Raw genomic sequence first — 24,649 nt, 5'->3', positions numbered from 1 at the left:
CTGATAAGTGTCTCTCTAACAGGCTTTCATTTATTTTAACTAGAGCCATAATAAATCCTAACAAGCTATCTCTAAATATTGATCATTTTACAAGAATAATACCAAAATAGCAAGGTAACAAAACCTAGGTACAGACCTCTAGACTATTGACAATATTGTCAAAAAAGCACACTCTTAGCAAAAAAAATAAAAGCAGTGGTCCTTCATCGTTTCAGTGAAAAACAGTTTCAGTAACCCTTAAGAGTTTCTTCAAAGGGATTGATATTTCTAAAATTGATTTAATTCAAATATAATGGTCTAGGAATTTTGCTTAACATTTTGAAAATAATTCTAAAGGGTATTATTAAATAATAAAAAAAAAGATGAAAATGACCTAGTATTCATTTTGATCATTCAGTATTATGCTAAATGAACCTTTTCACCAGCATCCATATTCAATTTTAAAATGTGTATAATCTAAAATGATGTTATTATAATTTTTTTTTTAAATAAAAAAGACAGTGATTAAACATAAGGATCATACTTCAGTGCGAAATTTAATAATGACATCTTAACTACGATACATTCATATACACAATCAAATTTCAGAATTATAAATTACAGTATAAACATAAAGAACATAAAGTAAATGACTACACTCTCTTCCATTCGTTTTTTTTTTTTCTTGTCTCAAAGGCTCATGGAAGTTTTAATCCATCATAAAATCCTGTACAATAGTTTGACAACAGGATAGAAGAAAAAATTGTACTTCCGGGAAAAAGTAGAAGTCCATTGGAGCAAGAAGATAAGATGCGTTCATGCAGCTCTAAAAGAAATGTCGTCCGTTTTTAGTCTAAGTTGTTTGTTTTGTTTGTTTGTTTGTTTGTTTGTTTTTGTGCGCCTTGTTGAAAATATTATTTAACAAGTATTTACCACTTTTAAAAAACGCGAGCATGAATTGAACGATTATTATTATTATTATTATTATTATTATTATTATTATTATTTGGGCGTCTGAGTTCACATCCACTTTGAAATTATTTTAAATCGTATTTACGCCCTGTTTACGCACGCGGATCCCGGATAGTAAGAATACTCGGAAGGAAGCGCAGAGGGCTCTACACTCGCTCGCGCTGACATCATCGGTGGCATGGGTGACCCAGTCATTGGTGATCCGTATCCGCCAGAACAGTGCATGGCGTGCTCATAGGGCTTCAGCATGTCCATTTTGTGGTGGTGCTGCTGCTCAGAGGACATCAGGTTGTGGATAGAGAACGGGTGGTCAAAGGAGTAGGAATGGTGTCCCGGTTTCAGGTGCGAGTCGTGACCGAGTACCGGGTGATGCTGAGCGAGAAGATGTGGATGAGGATGATGATGATGATGATGATGATGTTGTTCATCCAGATGATGGTCCTGATGATGAGTCTGATGTTCTGGACTCAAAGACTGCGTCGCTTTTATAACATCTTTCAGATCGGAACTTTTCATGTCTTTGGTCGGAGAGTCATCAAGACGAGACGATTCTTTGTCGCTGTGCGGTTTCTTATCCGATTCTGTGGTCTTGTCCTCAGTCTTTTCGCATTTGAAGCGTTTCTGTCTCCGCAGGTAGCATCCGTTTTCAAACATGTTGCCCGACTCGGGATGTAGAGTCCAGAAGGAGCCTTTACCCGGTTTGTCGGGTGATCTGGGCACCTTGAGGAAACAGTCGTTGAAGGAGAGAGAGTGGCGGACCGAGTTCTGCCAGCGCTGTTGATTCTGTCGGTAGAACGGGAACAGGTCCATGATCCACTGGTAGATTTCGTTCAGCGTCAGCATCTTGGATGAGGACTGCTGGATGGCCATGGTGATCAGTGAGATGTACGAGTAGGGCGGTTTGGCGTGCGTGTAGCTCCGCCTGTATGCTTTGGGATCGCGGGGCCTGCCGCTAACCTGGCCGCACGCGCTCGAGTTCAGGTTCGGGTAGGAAGCGGCCAGGGCGTGAGCGGAGGTCGGGCTCCCGCTAGGGGTCATCCCCGTACACGTGCCGCTAGCCGGGTGGCCGAGTCCCGCGTGCATGTACGGCACGTTCACGCCGCCTGCGCAGCTCATGTAGGCGCTCATTGAATTCAGTCCACCGCTCATGTTTCCAACTGGAGTGTAGCACTGAAAAAAGAGAGAAAACAGGTAAATAACCTGTTTAATAAAGCACATGTTCACCTTTTCAGACAATTGTATTTACATTTTCGTACATTTGTAAATTTAATTCTAAAAAAATTACTCCTATGTATTGCTTCACACAATAGGAACCTTTGATGAAATTGAGTTTATTTTAGGAACCATTCATGTTCTTTAGCAGAAAGGTTTCTGCAATCACATTAAGGATCAATTAGGAGTTCAAGAGTTACTAAAGGTGAATGAGAAATTAGTCAATAAATAACTGAATAGACGGGAAAAATACATAATAAACAATAAACACATGAATTTATTTATTTAGTTATTTATTTATTTATTTATTTATTTAAATTAAAAAAAAAATCCAGGACTGTCAACAAAAATACTCTGAGGTTAAACAGACTTTTTTAAAATTCATTTTTATTAAGATTCAAGAATTTGGTTTATATTGCAGTGCATGAGAATTTCTGTTTATATTAGACAGAAATGAAATACATGTTTCAAGGTTTACATTAATACAGTTGATTTTACAAAAGAATGAAATATAGCTTATTACTATGTCAAAAACCACAAGGTTAATACTTAATTGTCTGTGTCGTGTTATTTGACGATGTAGTAAGCTTACACTTAGGTCTGCATATAGTAATAACAGTGCTTAGAACCTAATGTTTTGCATAAAAGTGTAGAAAAGTTTCCTGTCAATCGAAATACCGCTTGCTCAAGTAAGATTAAAAGTATATGAACACTTAACGCTTGGTTGAATGAGTCTTTTGGCTTGCAAATATGCTTACAGTTTTTAGTGCGTGCGGGAAGCTGCTCGTCATCTTGAGGAAAGGTGAGAAAAGGAGAAAAGGCGCGTCGCGTCGCGTCCTGTGTGTGTGTGTGTGTGTGTGAGTGTGTGTGTTTAGGTGCGGATTCAGAGGTGCCTCAAGTCAATATTTGATCGCAAAGTTAATATTATCTCAAGCCCAATACTGAACTGTTAGACAAGAGGAAAATGTACATAAAAGTACCTACCTCGGGCTCTGCGTAATAAGCGCTCCATTCCGAGTGTTCGTGTCCTTCCATCTTCACGGCTCCCAACATACCGTAAAGTCCAAAACACGGACTTTTTAAACTGCTCAAGCCGGAGAAGAAACTGCACGAAACACCCGACGGGGACTGACTCTGTCAGCAGTGTCCGCTATGACCGCTGAGCGCGCAACGGAAGGAGCAGCTCGTGTGTAGCGTGTGTCTCTAGCGCAGGACTGTGAGCACTGAGACTGAGTGGAAGTGAAGTGCTGATACACACCGCTGAGCTCTACGTCAGTGTTTCCCAATCCCACTCATCTCCTACAATGAGCCCCTTAGCCCTTCTTTGGCTCAGGTGGGTTGGGAATTAGACTAGTGAAAGGGTGAGACGGTGTAAGCGTCCGTGAATTCTCTTTTGATTTCATTCATATTTGAAATATTACTCATTTTCTGTGGGATTTATAACTCTAAGTTCCTCACGCGAAACCCGGTCCTAACTAAGACACCTGAATGAGGTTTTCAGTCTTCCTGAAAGTTATGTCGGGGAAACACGCACAAAAAAATGTTGAACAACACTCAAAAATGTGTTAAAGTGGGATTTTGTAAGGTACCGGGTTCGAAAGAGAAGGTTTGTTTGAATCAGAATATTATAAAATGCAGACTTAAGGACCTTTGAGTGTACGTTACGTTTACGCATGAGATTTCGTTGTCTGAGTCAGTAGGGGAAACTTTACACCACAGCACCTATATGTATTTCCCCGGTTACAGTAATAGTACATCTGCTCAGTCATGTAATTATCCAATCAGTCAGTCTTGTGGCAGCAGCAGAGTGTATAAAAAATCATGCATGTACAGTGTAGAGCTTTATATTCATTTCAAATATCAGGATGGGGAAAATGCCATCTCACTGACTTTGACCATGGAATGGTTGTGTTTCAGGCTGGTTTAAGCCTAGAGTTCACACAGAATGGCATACAATATTAATTATATGCCTTTCAGTACAGATTAACAGGAATTATTCCTTCACTTTTATGGAAAATTCAGTTTCTAAGCATAGATTCTATGTAGCTGTAGATTTAAGAGTAGGTTCCATCCTCAGTATTGTTTTTATCTTTTAGAGGATAATAAAAAGGAAATAATGATTAGTATTAGTTTATGGGTTAAGAATCAAATAAGGCTGTGAATCAAATAAATTATTATGCATGCTGCAAGTATAACAACATTTTAACGTAATAATAATGTCTGTTTCTTTCAAAATACATGAACCCAGTGTGAGAAAAGGCATCAATTCACCTCAACAAAAATGAACACGCAAATTCTTTCCTAAATCAGAAATACAGTATTATTTAACAATAATTAAAATGCTACAGTAGTGTACTGTATGTCGTTCCTTTCTAACAATATTTCTAGCCCCAGATTTTTTTTTTTATTACAATGAATCAATGTAAATCATATGTAAATGTATAAATAGACCACACTCATTGAGGAACTCCAATCCACATTCTTTTAACTAAAAGGAGCTGTAGGGGATGGGAAAGGGCTCAGTGAATGAGCCTCTGAAAATCCCAGCTCAAAACAATATCCTGCCATCTAATCCTTAAAAAAAATCAGCTTGGTCATCTCAGACGGGGTTGTGCTTTTCTCGAGCACTGGGTTGCCAAATTTTATTTCTATTTTATAGTTAAATAACACCGTATCCAATTCATGAATCATGAAAATAATGTAATAAGGCAAAAGCATATTAAATATATAATCTAGGATATTGACATGTTGAATGGTGCTTGTAATCAAACCAGTGTATTAGAGCTTAATGTTTATTAAAAGATAACAATTATGTCTATATGAGAACCCCAAAGTTTTCCAAAAATTTTGTTTTTTTATTATTATTATTATTATTATTATTATTATCAGAACTAGTTTTCAGTAGAATATCTAGAAAGGTTGTCTAGATAGGAGCTTATGGAAGCTGTTGACATGTCATTTTGTTCAAATTATTTGGGTAAAAATAATAAATAAACATTGATTTTGTCTTGGGTCTAAGCATTATATTTGAATAATGTGTCTGTGAAATCAGAGATTATATCAGCCCTTTACATTTCAGTGTTTATCCTGTTCCCAAAACACATTATTAAACTCACATGCCATTTATAGAGTCTGTTTAAGCATAGAAAAAGATTCATAGATTCAAGATTTATAGAGCTGGGAAATTCCATGACCCGGATTGGGAAATTGTTATAAAACAGCTGATTAGCTGACTCTGGTGTTTTGGGAAGTTGAAGGTGATAAAAATATGGATTGGAGATCGTTTTGAAGAATTTTTTTTTATGTATTGCTCCATATTATGCTTGTTACTACATATACATGAATAAGGCCTGCATTTTTTTGGAAAAAAATAATAATAATTCCCAGGATATTATGTGAGTTTCTGAGTTTGTTGAGGATGATCACACATTAAAATATATAGGGATTAAATCACAGTAATCCTGCATGAGATGTGTGATAGATGATTAATAATGACTACTGCATGAATCAGCAGTGATGGCAGCTCACAGATGTTTGAAACTCATCGCTGTATCAACATGACAGAATAAGAGCTTAATTAAAATCTTATCCATATTATTATCTAAACCATTTAAAACAAATGGATAGTTTTTAATTATGCATAATATAATACATAGAGGAAAAGTTTAAAACAACAATACTACTACTACTACTACTACTACTAATAATAATAATAATAATAATAATAATAATAATAATAATAAGTAATGAATAGGTAGACATTAGTGGGAAAGATCATCACATTTAAACTGCAGTACTTTGCCTTCTAATGATTTTTTTTGCATAGTCTTGCATAAGTATAGATTTGTTAAAAATTCTTAATTTTTTTTCTCCCAATCTGCTAATCCTCACAAACCATATGACAGCTACCGTCTGGATTAAATTCTAACACATACTGTACTTCCTCTAAGACACATAAAGTCAGCCAACCACTTATTTTTGAGCTGCTGCTCAGGCTGCATCCCAAGGCAGCGTAACACACTCAAAGGAAAAGCAATATCTGCCCTCTTCCACATGTGTGTGCCTTCAGATTCCCATGATTGGTTAGTGGCGCTGTGTATGACTGGGGAAAGGGTTTGCCATTCGTCCCATCTAGAGAGCACAGGAAAGAGTCATGGACACAGATCACTATGGCATCATCAGGATTCAACCTCAAACAATAGGGTGAGAACCCTTCTGTTGTGCCGCTCAGGAGCTTTCAACTGACTTTTTTAGTAATTGACCTTAATGGATAAACTGATTGACGACACGAAATGGTATGCTCTTATTTATTTATCCTTTTTTTTGTCCTTAATGGTCAATCAGATGTGTGCTGGTTTCTGATCTTTAGAACTGTAAATCCTATTTCTGACACAAATAGAACTTGATCTTATTATCTTTGTTGAAAGAATGAATAAAAGTGCACAATGGTTAGCAAGGAAAAGTACGATCCTGAGAGATTTGGGTCTGTGTGGGGGTATTGTGCATGTTGTTCCCATGTCTGTAAATAAAAACTGTTAACTGTTTAACTTTTTTAATTTGCTAAAACATGCCAGTAAGTGGATTGCCTAAGATGAAGGCATGAATGTGTGTGCATGGTGCCTTGAGATCGATCGGCGTCCCACCAGTGGTATATTCCCTTCTCGCACCCAGTGCTCCTGGGAAAGTCTCCAGATCCACTGTGACCCTGTTCAGGATAAAGCGGTTGAAAACTGAAAGCGAGTGACTTTTAAAGGATCAGCCAAACAGACGATGTGTATTCCATTGCATCCGTGTCTATTCTTATGGACGTCTCTCGGCTTAAAGAGAAACAGTGTGAGGTCCTGAGCTGAAACGCTGAAGCCAGACAGCAGATCGGTGACAAAGCCAGTCTGTGTTTATTTACCCAAGCACACCCCTACAAGATCCCTATAAATCTGGCTTTTACAAGCTGACAGATAACAGCACAGCCGCTCTAGGGAGCTCGGCATGACCGCCCTTCAGATTAGTGTCCCATCAGCCTCCTGCAGCTACAGACAAACACACCTTCACAGCCTCCCTCATGCAAAACACAATGGGTAGGCTGAGAAGAAACAGTGGCCTGGCAGGGGGGCATTTAACCCTCAGCCACACACAGACATACATACAGACATGCACACAGGATCTGTTCTATACTTCAGGTTAGAAAACAGGGTTGTTTCTGAAATTTCACACGACCAGTTACACACACTTTGAAAAAAAGGTGCACTGGGGTTCTATATAGAACCCCAGGGTTCTTAAGGGTCTTAAGGGTTAAGGGTTCTTAGCTCCAATAAACACTTAATGCCAAAAAGTTTTGGGTTAACTTTTGCTTTATGTTTAGCTGTGTTGTAAAATAAACTGACCAAGCATAACATTATGACCACCTGCCTAATATTGTGTTGGTAACATTTTGATGCCAAAACAGCCCTGACCCGTCCTGCACTGTGTATTCTGACAACTTTCTATCAGAACCAGCATTAACTTCTTCAGCAATTTGAGCAACAGTATCAGTGAGCCTTGTCACCGGTTCACCACTGTTCCTTCTTTGGACCACTTTTGATAGATACTGACCACTGCAGACCGGGAACACTCCACAAGAGCTGCAGTTTTGGAGATGCTCTGATCCAGTCATACAGTCATCACAATTTGGCCCTTTGTCAAACTCACTCAAATCCTTACGCTTGCCCATTTTTCCTACTTCTAACACATCAACTTTGAGGAAAAATTGTTTAGTTGCTGTCTAATGTATCCCACCCACTAACAGGTGCCATGATGAGGAGATGATCAGTCTTATTCATTTCACCTGTCACTGCTCATAATGTTATGCCTGATCGGTGTAATTTTTGCATTCAGTATATTGCATTCAATAATTTTTGCATGATTATTATTACTATTATTATAACAAGAGATTACTCAACAAATTATGAACGAATGAACCCTTAAAAGGTTCTATATAAAACATTTTCTCCTTTAAGTGCACAGCTATATACTGCATGTGCAGGTACAATTAAGGACACAAACAATTCTAATAAAAAAAAATTAAAAGTGGGTAACAAAACATAAGGAAAAATCAGCAGAAAAATCATTTGAATTGAGAGGGTATATAAGATATGTATCAGATGGATGGGCATTGACAGGTCAAACAAACCAGAGTAAATATACCAGGTCAAATGATTTCATTATTTTTTTTCCAGCAGTTATTGGTAACCTTGGTTTTTCTAAGGTGTTCTGGGACTGGTACATAAAATAGTTTAATAAGACCATAAATAAGTCTAGAGCATGGCTTAAACACTAGTCCTGGTTAATCATCATAATAATAAACATTTTACCTAACACACTTCACTGAGCAAAAAGTAGCTCATCACTACAGTGTTCAGAAGATAAAATCCAGCTGCCAACATTTTTGGAAAAAATAGAGGAATTGCTACATTTTGGACAGACTGCAAAACTGATTAGGATTTCAGAAGCCAATCAGAAAAATCCCAGTATGACCGGATCTTCTCTCTGGACCTGCCTGTTTTTCCTCTGGGTGAATTCTGGTAGCTTAGTGGTGCTCATTGCTACTGTGGATGGCTCCGTGTGGACAGCCTTGAGACCCACGGGACTGCTGTGGATAGTGCCACTTGGAGACAGTGCTGACTTTGAACTGCTGTTGTGGCGGTCGGGTTTTGTGCTCGGGTCTTCATCAGTGAACATTTGAAAGCAGAAAAGAGTTAGTGTTAAATCTGTAATGGACTTAAAAAATACTCTGACCTGTAAGTTGCTTTGGAGCTCTTGGGTGCACAATTTCACTTGACTATATTCAGCTGAGGAAAGGAAATTATTTATAATCTCTCTCTCCAGTGTCACCCAGATGACATTGAGTTCCCTTTTGAGTCTGGTTCCTCTCAAGATTTCTTCTTCATATCGTCTCAGGGAGTTTTTCATTGCTACTATTGCCCCCAGGCTTGTTCATTATGGATGAATTTCAATTTTATTTTAAATTTGGTCTTTTTTATTCTATATTTTTTATATTTCTGTAAAGATGCTTTGAGATAATGTCAATTGTTAAAACAATACACAAGTAAAATTGAATAGAATGGAATTGAATTTAAACTAATGTTAGTTAGCATCAGGAGATTTCAACTGGATCACACCTCAAAGAAATTTAATCACACTTAACGTGTTCAGAATCATAATCAGAGGAATCCATGAAAATGAAAATGAAATGCTTCTGTAGATAGATAGATAGATAGATAGATAGATAGATAGATAGATAGATAGATAGATAGATAGATAAGCGGCAGAATTATTCGCTCATTATTCTGGAGAAAGTATAAGATTAATGGCTATCACATTTTGTCATACATGCTAACATTATCAGAAGCACTGGACATTCAAGAGATGGTAAAACCCACATAAACTATAATCTCCATCCTCAGTTTCCTATGCATGATTTAAGGATTTAAGGTGAATCTTTGCCCCTCAAATTGCAATTTAGTGTATGAATTCCAGCTGCATGTTATCTGAAGGTGTTCAGAGGATATACTTGATGAATTTTTATACCTGTGATTTAGTTTACCTGTAGGCTAATCACATCAGGCCTGTATACACTTGTGCTTTCTCTCGAGCCCAATGCTGCAAGATTTCACACCTGAATAAATCCCAGCTAGGATTGATACTAATATGATAAAATGTTAAGGTGTTTTTTCTTGTCAGAACGTGTAATGAAAACCTTGTAATTAGCTAAACAATTTCCTGTACTTTTTTTCATATTGACCCGGCACAGCAAACTAAATCACTGTATTGAAGCGCCCTCTGCTGGCCATGTCGTTTTCTTACAGTATCAAAAAACCATTTCATGAACCACTAAACAGTAACAGACGTTTCAACTGAATTTAAAATAGAAAGAATAACTATATAATAATCTTTTTCGCAATGTATTAATGTGTAATGTAAGGTCTATTTTGTTTCTACACATCCACTTTGAAAGTAAAAAAAATTGTGTGTGTGTATAGATAGATAGATAGATAGATAGATAGATAGATAGATAGATAGATAGATAGATAGATAGATAGATAGATGGTTATTGTAGTGAGCACAACTCATCGTGATTCCTAATAACATAATGGTCCTAAATCAACCCTGAAGCATCTTTCCCACTTTTATCACATGGAATTGAATTAAGGGGTATTTACCTCTAACAGCAGGCCTAGTCCAGTTTTATTCCTTAACTGAAAGATGAAAATCACCTTCCAAAGATACACTTTATTACCAAAAGTTTTGAGACGTCTGCCTTTACATGCCCTTTACAGCTATAACAGCTTCAACTCTTCTGGGAAGGCTTTCAAGTAGGTTTAGGAGTGTGTTTATGGGAATTTTTGACCATTCCACTAGAAGTGAATTTGTGAGGTCAGGCACTGATGTTGGACGAGAAGGTCTGACTCGCAGTCTCTGCTCTAATTCATCCCAAAGGTGTTCTATCAGGTTGAGGTCAGGACTCTTTGCAGGCCAGTCAAGTTCCTCCACACCAGACTCCTCATCCTGTCTTTATGGACCTTGCTTTGTGCACTGGTGTGCAGTTATGAAACTGTCCAAAATGTCTTGGTATGCTGAAGCATTAAGAGTTCCTTTCACTGGAACTAAGGGCCCGAGACCACCCCCTGAAAAACAACACCTGAATTCAATGATTTGGAGGGGTGTCCCAAAACCTTTAGCGATATAGTGTATCTATAGCTGTTACTGTATCAGGATTTCTGTCTTAATGAGGCTTCCGTAATCCGGAAGCATATTTTATATTGAGCTTTATTTTTTTTCCACACCCGTATTCTGAAAAGCACAGCCTAACCCAATTGGGTAACAGTTTAAAGGTCAAATCAGAATCGTGTTATCGGAACAGTCTAGCCAATCCGAGAAAAGATGTCCCGATACGATTATCCAATCATAAAGTAGGAGGCGGGATTTGTCGGAATACAAGTGGGGGACAACTAACACGTGTGGTTTCGGGCAAGTCTACGAAGGTGAGTCTTTATAATGTCAAAGACATTTGTTTACAAATAGCGAAGACATTATTATAAAAAAATATTTGTTCCAGAAATGCAAATAATAGGTTCCTGTGGCCAAGAAACAAGTAAGAGAAGATAATAATGTCTTGTTTGTATTAATCCTTGTATGTTTCGGTCTGTCCTGTATTGTGTTTGCACTTCTGATACATCGTATATAAAATAATAATAATAATAATTAAAACAAATCTTTACTGTGTGTGTTTAAACAAGAAAAACAATCAAAGCTGTAACTCCTGGCAAGGCAACCGTATTATTTTAATGCATTTATTTAAGTTTCAATATGGTGATATTACACAGAATGGCCACTAGGTGGCAATAAACGCTGTGACTCTCTTTTCCTGCTCAAACTGGTCATCTTTACTGAGCTTGTCAGTTCCTTTCCAGCTTCCTTATCACTTGTCTAAATTGGTCAGATTTCGTGTTATTGTCTTAAAAAGTTTCAATGTAGAATGCAGAAACTGTGTTCAATTGGCAGCTGTCAGAGATGGCAGAGTCTACCAGTTTTAGCTGCTCATTGTTATATACTGTGATGTATTAAATCATCCTCTCTCCATTTCAGATGGCCCCCAAAACTATGGAGCCAGTGGCCAGGAAGATTTTTAAAGGAGTGCTCTTCCTGGAGGTGCTTGGTGTGTTTGCAGCTTACGGGCTCTATTACAGAATGAACACGAGCCGAGGTGACGTCCTCGTCCTGCATAAACACTTTTCGGTACATCATGATAGGACTCAGGTGACATCAAATGATCACAATCGTCTTTTTTTTGTCACCCCACAGATTTCAGATGCACGATGAGCAAACGCTTCCCCTCAGTTCTGGAAGGTAAATGGAAAATCCATCCAATTTTGACTTATTTTTCATTGTAACCAGGAGATGAACTGATCCAGATAGGGACATGGTCACAGCAAGGTCAAATGTGTGAAAGAACTAGACTTTGTGTCAGAGGTGTAAATGGTTATTATATTTAGTATTTTGTAACAGATATAGATAGATAGTCCCTTCTAGTGCCACACAGCAAGGCCAATACTTGCACTTGGGATCAAAAGATGAAGATGAGGCAGATCAGATTTCCCTGTTTCATTTCCTGATATTTACATCTAGATGTGTTAAACAGGACCTGTGGCACCTTTGGTTGAGCAAAAGTACTGGAACAGATAGTCTCTAAAGTAAATAAAACGTAATATTAATATTGCTTGCAGTAACTGTTTCAGGCTGGTGAGCCACTGGCATTTGTGATGCTTTTTTCATCTTCTTTCAGTATTTGTTTTGGGATGATTCTCCTTTCAGTCTCCAGTCAGTCGGGTTAAGGTTTGGTGATTGGCTTGGCAAGTTTATAATCTTCTGCTTTTCCCCATGTTGTGTTTCAGTACAGTGTGTTTTGCTGTATGATGACGTTCCTCCCAATTAGATTGGATTAATTTCTCTGAGATTATTAGGAATTGAAAGCTGAATTTCTGATCTGTTGTCTTATTTAACTTTTAATTTGAAACTTTAATGCATTCACTGAATAGCAAAAACAAAAGGCTTGTCCTTGCTGCTCCAACATTTTAATAGGAGGCTATATGTACATATACCATGTCTTCATGGAGCTCGCTTTGTGCACAGGGGCATTGCCATGCTAGAGCAGGTTTGCAGTGAAGGGAAATTGTCATTTTTCAGCATACAAAGACATTCTGTACAATTATATACTTCTAAAATCGTGGAAGAAGCACAAATGGTGATGGGTGTGATGGTCTGGTCTCCATATAGTGAGTATTTATAAATACACTTTAAGTTCCTTTAATTAAAGCATGATGAAAGAATTGAATTGTCCTCTTTAAGCTTCATATTGTCTTCCTGTTGACCATGTAACTGTTGTCCTCCCAGATCAGTACTGACTTGGCTAGTTTAACTGTTTTTAAGGAATGAAATGTAAAATGTTCACCCAATGCTGTGTTACTCCTTTTAATCAACTTCGTTTACCCTTATCACAAAATGTACAACTGTTTGTCATTTATGGTCAATAGACCAAATTAACATGAAATAAAATCATATTTATGAGATAAAAACATTTGAAAACAGGTCAATGACAACAGGATTAATATTATATTATATATATATATATAATCTCACTGTAACCCAGCTATCATATTGACACTGTACATAGCAGTGAGTCCAGGCTTATTATTCACATAATTTCTGCTCTCTGTCTTGACAAGTCTAAAGTGTTTAGTTCAACTCACTGGTCATACTGATACACTTCTGTTTAGTGGAGGCTAGGTCTGTGATGCTTGTGTGTTTGGGATCTGATTGTAACAAGATTAATTCACAAGACTTGGAGTAGAGAATACTCCACATCCTGGATTATGGTAGAAATTTGGAAGATTTATTGGCTTTTGTGTCATGTAGATTTCATCCTCATGTACTTTGTCTTGGTCAGAGTCGAGGTGGATCCAAAGCCTAGCTCTGTAAAATTAGGCGTGACGCAGGAATACACCCTGATTATGTCCGATAAAGAGTATAATTATTGTGCATTAAGAAAAAGACAATACAATAAACAAACGGTAAAATTACATTTATTACAAAATGCATTTTTTACATGTTGACAATTTTTGTCTTCAGAAATATTTGCCACCGACGTAGCAATTAATGACTACAAACCGAACCATAATTCAACAGCTTTCTTTCTCTCACTCAGTTTATTACAAGTCCAACGAATGGGCCGGGAACTACGGCATCCGGGAAGCCGATCAGGACGTGTGGTCTACTAGCCAGGAATAGAAAGACAGACAGACGGAGATACTCAAGAGGACGAAAGCCATCACTTCTTCCTCCCTGCAGTCTTTTTGCCTGGTTTTCCAAACTGTTTCCTCTTGTTAAACATGGCCTTCTTCCTCCTGAGCGTCTTGACGTCACGTCCCTTGATCCAGTCGTCACGCTGCACCTCCCATTTCAGCTGTTTGACACCTGATGATGAGAAGCAGAAGAACAGACTGCATGAGGAGCCTTTTCCAGAACATATGAATGAATGTTGTCATGAGTGTTATATGCAACAGTGTGTGGCTTCACCCTCGTGAAGGGATCTGGCTGGCATCTAGCCAAATTAATTAAAAAAAGAATTGAATAATTGTTGATTAAAGTCATTTTCAGTCTATTTGCTGTCTGTTTTGGTCCTTTTTTGTGTAAAGTACACAAAAATGTTCAATACTCACTGGCTTTGTCCTTGTTAGCCATAGCGTTCATGCCGATGTTGTCGAACTTGAGATCGGAGTTTTCATCCAGCAGATCACCAAACTGAAAATGAGGAAACACATTAATCATACAATTAATAACGATGAATGGCTTTAGATTTTTCAACAGACATTTATTTAACAAATTACATCCACTTTCGACTACTCGCTTCCATGGAAGTTCTACAGCAGTAATTCATCATATTTTAAACGTTGTAATAATCCACCAATCAGAATTGAGACAGTCCTGTGATATAATATTCATCTTCAAATATAATTCACAGGAATTTAAAACAATATTGCCTACACAGGTCATGCTAGTAATGAGTTAAAATGAAGAAAATGGCTAAGAATGCATTTTAGGAATGAACCAGCTCAGAAGTTACCTCCTCAGCCGCTGCAAACATGGCTGTATCCTCCATCTTTCCTCTCTTTTTCTTGCTTGGTTTGGAATCTGAGGAAGCACACGTTCATCATTAAGACAGAATGCTGCGTTCACGTTTGAGGTTTCTGGTACTCTCTCTGATGTTAAAATCTCAACTTTTTGTTTAAACAAAACTGAACGTTGTTTATTTTTGTTGTGAAACATGATACATGCTACATTCACACATACAGCGTCTCACAGCCGGAGACTGTTCATTTTATAATGAGAGATGACGACATGTTTGTCCAGGGAGAAGAAATAGTTGAGAAAAGTTTCTCTTTATGCAAATATAGAGACTCGGTGCTGTGACTCCTGGTGGGAGTGAAGACTGTAGAACATGTGACTGTACACTGTTTCTTCATCTCATACGATATGATGCACTGCAGAATTTTATACACCACTGCCAAATGTCCCTCCAGAAACCCAATTTGTTGTGAAGCGTAATGCTAGTCATGCTACCCTCTGATAATCATTATTACTATGGCAACTAGCAAGAGGAAAACCTACTGGTGATTTTCAGGTACAGCGATTGCCTTTGTGTGAATGTAGTGTAATGTGTGAATGTAGCTGTAGTGGTTTCTATCCTAAATGCATCTCATTTCAAATACACAGCCTTTATATAACACTGCCAACATTCACCTGACAACATCCTGTTTCTTTATATTACTACAGCAGCCATTACATGCTGTTTTTTTTTTTTTTTTTACTGTTCACATGAAGACTAAGGGAAGTGTAAACTAAGGGAAAGGAGGGAGGGAAGGAGGGAGGGCAAGCGATCGAGAGAGAGAAGAAAGAAAGCACGAAAAAAAGAGCGAAAGAAAAAAAAGAAAGAGCATAATAAAAAGAAAAATCTAAAGAAAAAGAGAGTAAAATAAAGAAAAAAGAGAGAAAGAGAAAAGAAAGAGAAAGAACGAAAGAAAGAAGAACTAAAGAAAGAGAATGCAAGAAAGAGAGAATGCAAGAAAGAGCGAAAGAAAAAGAGCGGAAGAAAGAAAGAAAGTGAAAGTGCGAAAGAAAAAGCGCAAAAGAAAGCACAAAAGGTGCGAGCGAAAGAAAGTGCAAGCGAAAGAAAGAAAGAAAGAAAGAGTGAACGAAAGAGCGAAAGAAAGAAAGTGAAAGTGTGAAAGAAAGCGCAAAAGGTGCGAGCGAAAGAAAGTGCGAGCGAAAGAAAGAAAGTGCAAGCGAAAGAAAGAAAGTGCGAGCGAAAGAAAGAAAAAGTGCGAGCGAAAGAAAGTGCAAGCGAAAGAAAGAAAGTGCGAGCGAAAGAAAGAAAGAAAGTGCGAGCGAAAGAAAGAAAGTGCGAGCGAAAGAAAGAAAGTGCGAGCGAAAGAAAGAAAGTGCGAGCGAAAGAAAGTGCGAGCGAAAGAAAGTGCGAGCGAAAGAAAGAACACACTCAGCTTACCAAAAGATCCGAGATGTCCGGATGACTTCCTCTTGCCTTTTTTGCCTCCTGTGCTGTCCTCTGCGGGCTCGTCCATGTCTTCATCAAAATCTAAACACAGAAGTAACTAATCATCAATTACACAACTTTTTAATGAATAACTGCTAATAATAACAATAACACAATATCTTGCATAAGTATTCACACCCGTGAGCTTTTTTTTTTGTCAGTGCACCACCATCCTTTTTGGGAGTAAATATGAAAATCAAGTACATATATGATACATGTGGCAGAAATGCAATACTGCTCATCAACCTGAGAACACAAACCCTGCAGTGAAGCATGGTGAAGGTAACATCACATTGTGTTTTTCATCAGCAAGGACCAAGAAACTCACAACAGACTTGAGACTGGTCCAGAGGATTAGTTTGCAAGAGAAGGTGGTCCCTAATGTCCCAGTCAAAGCCTCAACCTCAATCTAACTGAGAGAAATCTGTATTCTCCATCAATCCTGACAGAGCCTGAGATATATTTCTAAGAATTAATGTTCAGAAATATCAAGCTCCAGATGTGTAAAGTCAACAGAGATGTATTTTAGGAGACTTTAAAAGGTGGTTCTACCAAGTACTTATACAACCAACAAATGCACTTTCAAATGTTAAGATATATTTACTACAAGGGGGTGAAGACGTATGAAAGGCACTGAAAACAGAACCAACAAACTCACCCTCAAAAGCACCATCATCATCATCCTCAAGCTCTGGTACTGTAAAATATAACACATCTTTAGTTTCAGTGTAATAAACAGAATAATTGAACTGACAGTGAGCACCTCTCTCACACACACACACACCTTCATCGTCGTCATCATCTCCACCCGGCTCCATAAAAGCACCGCCGTCATCCTCCAGCTCGTCTCCGAAGTCTTCCTCAGCCATGCTTCCCAGAGAGAGCTCCTCGTCATCCAGGTCACCTTCCGAATCCAGGTCTGAATCAGAGACCTCCTCGGACTTCTTGCCTTTTTTGCTGTTGCTCTTCACGTTGCTGTAAAAGAACGTGTACATGATAGTCGTGTCAATTTCTTGATGGCCACAAAATAATAAATTTCACAAAATAAAATCATTTCCTGCCACATTTTTTAAATTGTCCCATTTGACACAATGTATCATGTGCTCCAATTAGAGAAGAATTATTCTCATCCTTTGAATCTGTCCCCTAAACCAAATGTACACATGTTTACTCCCAGAAAGTTCAACCAAAATGAGCTACTCTTAAGCATGAAACACAGAGCATGCTAATGGCCCATAGCAGACTGAGGAATAGTAGGTAAAATAAAAAAAAAAATCACATCTAGAGGTCTCTTACCCAGCAAAGTCCAGGTCTCCATCTTTAAATTCTGTGAAGCAGCCATCGCTCTCAAACGTGTCTGGGGGAATAAATTGCATAGCATACAGAAAACATTTAACTAATTAATACACTGCTGATGTTAGAATGTTTAAGCAAACAACTATGTTCTCTGCCCTGTGATGTTTTTTATATATGCAACACTTTTATATGCAAAAACAGAATACAGAATGATCCAAGATACAGCTGCAGTCATGTGGGTTAAGAAGACCCTTCCAATATGAAGCTTATACTTAGTTTGAAGAGCTTTTGTCTATATTTATATGATATTAGTATTAAATTATATTACAAGAGAGCATACAATAAACCGAAATATCAAAGTGTGCACACGTTTTAAATCTGATCATAAGATCACAGTAAGAAGGCTTTATTTCGTCCCGTTGACTCACCGAGCAGTTGTTCAAACTCGTCATCATCCACGTCCTCCACGCTCTCGGTGTCCTCTCCAGGCTTCCTTAATCGCTTCACTCCTTCCCTCTTTTTAAAGAACCTGAGAGTTGGAGCAAAGAAGTGTGGAAGCTTTGGTGCAAAATGCTGATGGTGTGATTATATAGAGAGGAATAGGCTAAAATATGGTGTAATATTGTGCACTAATGCAAAGACACATATATACATATATATATATATATATATATACATATATATATATATATATACATATATATATACATATATATATATATATATACATATATATATATATATATATATATATATATATATATATATATGACACATATTTCTCTTATATTTCTCTACTTTTATTATTATTATTTTAATTATTATTATTATCATTGTAATTTTGTACATTTTTAAGTTATTAATATATATATATATATATATACACACACACACACACACATACTTTGTGTATTTTTTATTTATAGTTGTTTATCTTATGTTCTCTCTATAATATATGTCACCTTGCCTTGATATTATCTTTTTCTTTAACTGCTATTCCTTTGGTGCTGTAACTATGCTAACTTTCCCCGCTGTGGCAAAAATATTATCTAAAATATTATCTCTATTATCTTATTAAACTATTTCCAAGCCCTTGTGCAGGACAGTTACTGGAAATGTTTATTGCTAGCTAACCTAGGGTTACACCAGATACTGAAAGCAGAAATTCAGTTACTTTTGGCACTCACAGATATGCAATACTGGATACTCTTATTTTTTTGCCAATAAATAAATGACCAAGTATAATATTTTTGTCTTATTTGTTTGACTGGGTTCACTTGTTGGGTCTTCTTTTAGAACTTGTGTGAAAATCTGATAAAGCTCTGAGTCTTGCGGAAATATAGAAAATTCTAAAAGGTTCACAAACTACATATACGCATGCAAAATCTTTGCCTCCAAGATGCAAAATTAAAATAAAAGCATACATCAATTATTTGACTTTTTTCCACACACACATACACCTACCTGTAGAAGAACACCTCATCCACAGGGATCTGACTTTCCTCTTTAGCTAGATATTCCTCAGAGTTTACTGTAAAGCAGAAAATCCATACACATCTGTATTAATACTCACACATATTTCAGATTTCAGTATTTTCAGCTGACCCGAGACACTCACCAGGTAACGTGCGGATGTTATTCATGGTCTTTTTGTGTTTCGGCTGCATTACAGTCGCGTCTGTGTTTTCTGAGACAGAAGACAAAGCAGGGATTTCAGACACAGTGTGTTACAATGTCAGCAGTCAGAGAGAATGGTCAAATATTTTACTTACGTTTTCCCTTTGTTTGTTTGGGGTTTCTGAACACGAATCGATCCAAGAATCTGATAAGCGTGAAGTCCTGTAGAGGATCCCCTGAGTACTGGATGTGCCCTCCCTGATTTAAAAGATTCATGTGTATTATAAAAACAATATCTTGCTATATAATCATCACTCATTATGTCGTCACTTCACTGAAATTCTCACCTGCAAGATGGTTTTTGCGAAGAGAGCTACAGAGGGGTGGAAATGATCAGCGAGCTACCAGAGGCAAACGTACAGAGTTAGTAAGAAGCTTAATGCAATATACAAATTTAGCATCACTTGTGCTTTCTTGGCAAGCTCGTATAAACCACAAATTAGCCAATTAGTGACTAGTCTTATTGACAACTGTGACTTGCAAGACACACCTCATCCAGTCCCCAAGACAAAAAAACTTTTATTTCTTACCTTCTGCAGCTCCCAGAGTGTGCTGTGATTCGCTCCACAGTATAAAGGGTTTCTGTGCATGGGGGCATAAACCTCCAAATCCTTACCACCTGCATAAAGAAACACAGTTGGCGCATTAATGCTGACTCAAAAAAATAGCTTGTATTGGGGAAATTAGGTCTTGAAAAAAATACAGTGATGCACTGAATCATGTATTAAATGACATGAGAGTCACAGACAGCAAGTGATACTGAATTATACAGGAGGCAACAGGGCGGGTGGCACAGAATCATACAGTAAGAAACTGATAAGGCAAGCGACTCCGATTCATGTGTCCAGCAACTCTGAATCATTTGCAGAGCGACTCCGAATCAATGTGATACACTAAATGACGATGAATCATGTGGGACATCTGGTTAGGCCAATTTGTTTCACAACCTATAAAACCTTCTTAACCCTCATATTTTAACAAAGCATTTTACGAAAGCCTGAGAATCGAAGACTAAGAAACATTAAACTGAAGAATCATTTCGTAGTTACCCTCCAAGTTTTGGTGATGTACCCATGATGCAGCTGGTTTGTTCTGCTGAGGCTTTTTACTTTGGTCCTCTTCAATTTTATCCGCATCCACAAACCTTTCTTCTTCATCATCATCATCATCGTTGTTGGTTTTCTTGTCATCATCCTCCTCCTCTTCCCCTTTAAGGTCCAGAAACTTCTCCTCATCATCATCATCCTAATGAGACAATATCCATGTTATTGAGTACACAGGCTGAGGTATAGAGTAATACTAATACCACCCTAAACAAGGTCTTACCCCTTCTTGTAGGAGGAGCTTAAGGCCAGGTTTGGCTTTCATAACCTCGGACACGAGGAAGAGCGCTCCGCAGGCGAACGTTGGACTCTGCTCACAGCTGACCTGCAGCAGCCTCTTCACGAAGGCCTTAACGCGGCGCAGGACGATGTCGGCTTTCAGAGATTTGTACAGCAGGTTGAGGAACATGCTCTGCCTCGAGCTTACTGACAGACCAGGATCCAACAGTTTCCTGTAGAAACGTGTAAAAGAGATGCCTATTATACAAAACCAGGACACTATGTTTTACTGTGGTGCTTTATTTGATATTGACTTGTGTTTTTTTCCCCCCACTGACAAAATGCATGACAGGGTTGTGCTGAACTTTATTGTGCTCGGTTTGTCACTGTTTCCACATACCTGTGTGTTCCTGTTTGTGAAAAATGTATGTGGTAGTAAGCTTTTTACTATAGTACAGGATAGTAGAGTTAACTATACATGAATAATATATCTAAAAGTCAAATTCAGGTGGGATTCAGAACAAGCAAAATATGCTACATCACAGTGGTGCTCACACCGTGATGAACATTTCATTTAAAAATAACTATTTCCATTTCCAGCATTTGGCAGATGCCCTTATCCAGAGCGACTTACAATTTATCTATAATTAACTGAGGATTACAATCAAGGGGAACAGCAGTGGCAGCTGTTTGGACCTGGGATTCAAAGTCACAACCTTCCAATCAGTAGTCCAACACTTTAACCACTAAGCTACCACATCCCAATAACCAAGTAGAAAACTTCTAATCAGGTTGGGATATTCTCTCTCTTATTGTTGAATAAGAGAAGATGACAACACAGTTGACTACAGGTCCCCTGAGCCTCCAGGTCAAAACTAACAGTCAAGATATGTAATCTTTACACCTGGGCTACTGATTTATCCCCCAGTGCTGATCAAACATTATTTGGGAATATATCTACATTTATATTTAGAATCATAGCATTTGACAAACACCAATATCCAGAGCAACTTATAGAAGTTCTTTAAAGTCTCTATCACTGAATACATCCTGATAGTTCACAGACTAAGAATACCATAAGCCTAAAACTCTTTTGGGGGAAATATAACAAGAAAAGTAAACAGACATTATTTTGTATCTATGAAGTTTATAGTGTAGTCAAATTTCCTTTTGTCACTACTGCTCCAGAAACGTTTCAAAAGTAGTCATCCTCCAGCGATTACCTAAAAAGGGTCAAATAATTAGAAGCAAATCAGCACTTACTTGTAAAGAGCGACGAAGTATCGATCAGACACGCTCTGCTGAGAATCCATAACCTGGAAGAGCAGCATGAGAGCTTGCACAGCTGTGCTGAACTTCACTATGTGCACCACTTTAAACAGCGTGTCCAGCTGCTCCCGGACCGTCTCATCTCCGGTCTTGGTGTATGGATATGCCCTGTTCACGCCGCTCAGCAGAGCACCCAGCATCTTAGACTCCACATCCTTCTTCTTGACACAGAGACGGAAGAAGCTGAAGTAGATAGTGATGAGTTTGGTGGCGAGCTCAGCCTCATCGTGGCTCAGCATCACCTGGTTGAGGAAGCAGGCGGCGTAATACTGAGCCTTGGCACTTATGTTGGGTCTGAACATCAGACGCTCTACTTCAACGCACACCACCGATTTCATCAAGGGGTGTTTATGGAGGAGCGTCTCCAGCAGATACGAGGCCTTCGAGGCGATTTTGTACTCGGGATCTCCTAGTTTGTTGACGACTTGCATCAGCAGGGCTTTCTCCTGCTCGGGCCGGTTGCAGAGCAGCTCGTGAGCTGTGGTCAGAGCTTTCATTTTGGTGGCCAGGACTGTATCGTGAGCCAAAGTGTCAAGAGCTATTACAAACTCAGCCAGCTGGAGCTTGAGAAGGTGCTCGAAGTACCAGAGGACAAGACGGCGGTCTCGGACATCTCGGTTTCCACTTGCACGCTCTTCCAACTGGTCGAAAGGGCGTTGGGAGAAGGCTCGCAGTTTACGATTCTCTGGGAGCACATCGGACAGCAGCAGCTCTTTAAGTGTGTCCAAAGCCATGAGGCCTTGTCTACGACTTCCTTTCTTCTTCATCATAATGATCAGGCTCTCGATGTGCTCCAGACAGTGTAGAGGAGCATCCTGGATGAGCACAGTCATGGCTGCCATCCTGTCCGCCAGCGTCCCGGTCGAGACGACGCTCTTCATCCAGACTGTGTTCGCTCCTTTCTGTAGGTTTTTCTTGTTTTTGTAAAGATTTGTTTCAGCCTCTAGCAGCTTCTGAGCCAAAGCCTTGTACTGAGAAACCAGCGAATCATCCTGAGGAGAAGTGCTAGACTCAGAAGTGTACTCTATGTCGTACCATTTTCCTCCAGGCTTAACCAGAAGCACCTGCCGAGGGTAAAATTCAAAAAGGTCAGCTTCTTTTTGCTTGGCTTTTTTGCTTGTTTTTTTGGACTCTTGGTTCTTCTTCGGCTCGGCTTCAGGTTTCTTAATGGACTCTGCTTTAGAGGCTTCTTTCTTGCTCTTCTTTTCCACGCTGGGTTTGGGTTTCTCTTTGTTTTCTGCTTCAGGCTCATCCTCATCTTCAATAACTAGCTGTCCCGAGTAGGAGCGGATTCCCAGTTTGGTGATAAACTCTTCTAGTTCACCTTCCTCCAAATCATCGATTGCACCTTTCTTTCCACCGTTTACCAGCTCGGTACTGTCCTCAACTGCAGAAAGCATGACGTAGTCTGCCTGTAAATAAATCAAAACACAAAGATGTTTTAATCAGCCATAAGATTATGAGCAGTGAGAGGTGAAGTAAATAACACTGATCTCATCATGGCACCTGTTAGTGGGTGGGATATTTTAGACAACAACTGAACATTTTGTCCTAAGAGTTGATGTATTAGAAGCAGGAAAAATGGACAAGTGTATAAATGTGACAAGGGACAAATTGTGATGGCTAGACGACTGGATCAGAGCATCTCCAAAACTGCAGCTCTTGTGGGGTGTTCCCGGTCTGCAGTGGTCAGAATCTATCAAAAGTGGTTTAAGGAAGGAACAGTGGTGAACCGGCGACAGGGACAAGGGCGGCCAAGGCTCAATGATGCACATTGGGAGCGAAGGCTGGCCCGTGTGATCCGATCCAACAGACAAGCTACTGTTGCTCAAACTGCTGAAGACATTAATGCTGGTTCTGATAGAAAGGTGTCAGAATACACAGTGCATGACGGGTCAGGGTCGCGGGACCAACACAATATCAGGCAGGTGGTCATAATGTTATGCCTGATCAGTGTATATTTGTCTTATTGGACATGTAGTGCACTAGAAAAATGGGGAAGAAGCTGCTATTTAACACTAACTATTGTTAGTGAAGAAAGCAGGGACTTATTTGAGGTATTAATTTTACGTTATTATGTAAAAACAAACCAACATGTTATATTATTACTGACTGGTGCTTTACAAGTGCCTGGGCAGTTGATGGGGGACTTTTAGGAAAAGGAAATTTCCTGTTTGTCTGGAAGCATTAAGTACTACACTTCATTTTCACTATATTTATAGTAATTAATAAAATAGTAAATAGTAAATAAACAGTTACTTCCTGGATCCTAACCCCACTGTTCATATTTTACATGCAGTCCTATATAAAATTTATACAAAAGCTCTCTTTGTTAAATAAATATCAACTTTTAAAGGCTGTAATGATATACTTATGATTATAGACATTATTGTCCGAGTTGATTAAAGACCCTGTTGTGTTTAACATTAAACTCCAGCTCCAGCTGCGCACTATGCAGGTTCCCACGTGGGGTCAGAGCGTGGGGATGAACCCCAGAGCTTTACCTTAGTGCCTCCCAAACGCAGCACATCATCCAGGGTGAGTTCATCCTCGCCTTTCTCTCCATCACTCGCGGCGTCGTCGTTGTCGTCGTTTTCAATCGTGTCTTCTCCATTTTGCTCAAATATTTCAGTTTTCTCTGGCCGCCGTTTGCCTTTCGGAGCCATGCTGGAAAAAAAATCAACACGCACCGGCTCTATTCCAAACGACACCTTGTTGG

General features: G+C 38.7%; 3 protein-coding genes across 3 annotated transcripts; 1 reads left to right on the top strand and 2 right to left on the bottom strand.

The window, feature by feature from the left end:
* Nucleotides 1-517: 517 nt before the first annotated feature.
* Nucleotides 518-3,411, bottom strand: LOC131345633 (hepatocyte nuclear factor 3-beta-like). The gene is made up of 2 exons (XM_058378597.1): nucleotides 3,148-3,411; nucleotides 518-2,121 (listed from the first exon to the last, which is right to left on the bottom strand). The coding sequence occupies exons 1-2, from the start codon at nucleotides 3,214-3,216 to the stop codon at nucleotides 1,033-1,035; spliced, it is 1,158 nt and encodes a 385-aa protein (XP_058234580.1). The 5' UTR covers nucleotides 3,217-3,411; the 3' UTR covers nucleotides 518-1,032.
* A 7,634-nt stretch (nucleotides 3,412-11,045) lies between these two features.
* LOC131345928 (protein CEBPZOS-like) lies at nucleotides 11,046-14,039 on the top strand. The gene is made up of 4 exons (XM_058379130.1): nucleotides 11,046-11,180; nucleotides 11,785-11,902; nucleotides 12,001-12,045; nucleotides 13,901-14,039. Exons 2-4 carry the CDS (start codon nucleotides 11,785-11,787, stop codon nucleotides 13,981-13,983), a joined length of 246 nt encoding a protein of 81 aa, XP_058235113.1. The 5' UTR covers nucleotides 11,046-11,180; the 3' UTR covers nucleotides 13,984-14,039.
* Nucleotides 13,763-24,639, bottom strand: cebpz (CCAAT enhancer binding protein zeta). The gene is made up of 17 exons (XM_058379127.1): nucleotides 24,435-24,639; nucleotides 21,865-23,342; nucleotides 20,606-20,834; nucleotides 20,329-20,524; nucleotides 19,810-19,898; nucleotides 19,567-19,620; nucleotides 19,375-19,477; nucleotides 19,221-19,289; nucleotides 19,067-19,133; nucleotides 18,031-18,131; nucleotides 17,603-17,663; nucleotides 17,091-17,281; nucleotides 16,965-17,003; nucleotides 16,259-16,348; nucleotides 14,819-14,886; nucleotides 14,415-14,496; nucleotides 13,763-14,169 (listed from the first exon to the last, which is right to left on the bottom strand). The coding sequence occupies exons 1-17, from the start codon at nucleotides 24,594-24,596 to the stop codon at nucleotides 14,024-14,026; spliced, it is 3,225 nt and encodes a 1,074-aa protein (XP_058235110.1). The 5' UTR covers nucleotides 24,597-24,639; the 3' UTR covers nucleotides 13,763-14,023.
* Between the last annotated feature and the right edge of the window lie 10 nt (nucleotides 24,640-24,649).

Source organism: Hemibagrus wyckioides, linkage group LG25 (assembly GCF_019097595.1).
Source record: "Hemibagrus wyckioides isolate EC202008001 linkage group LG25, SWU_Hwy_1.0, whole genome shotgun sequence".
Classification (NCBI taxonomy): Eukaryota; Metazoa; Chordata; class Actinopteri; order Siluriformes; family Bagridae; genus Hemibagrus; species Hemibagrus wyckioides.
Note: the sequence above shows the minus strand (reverse complement) of the source record. Positions and strands in the feature narration are given on the sequence as shown.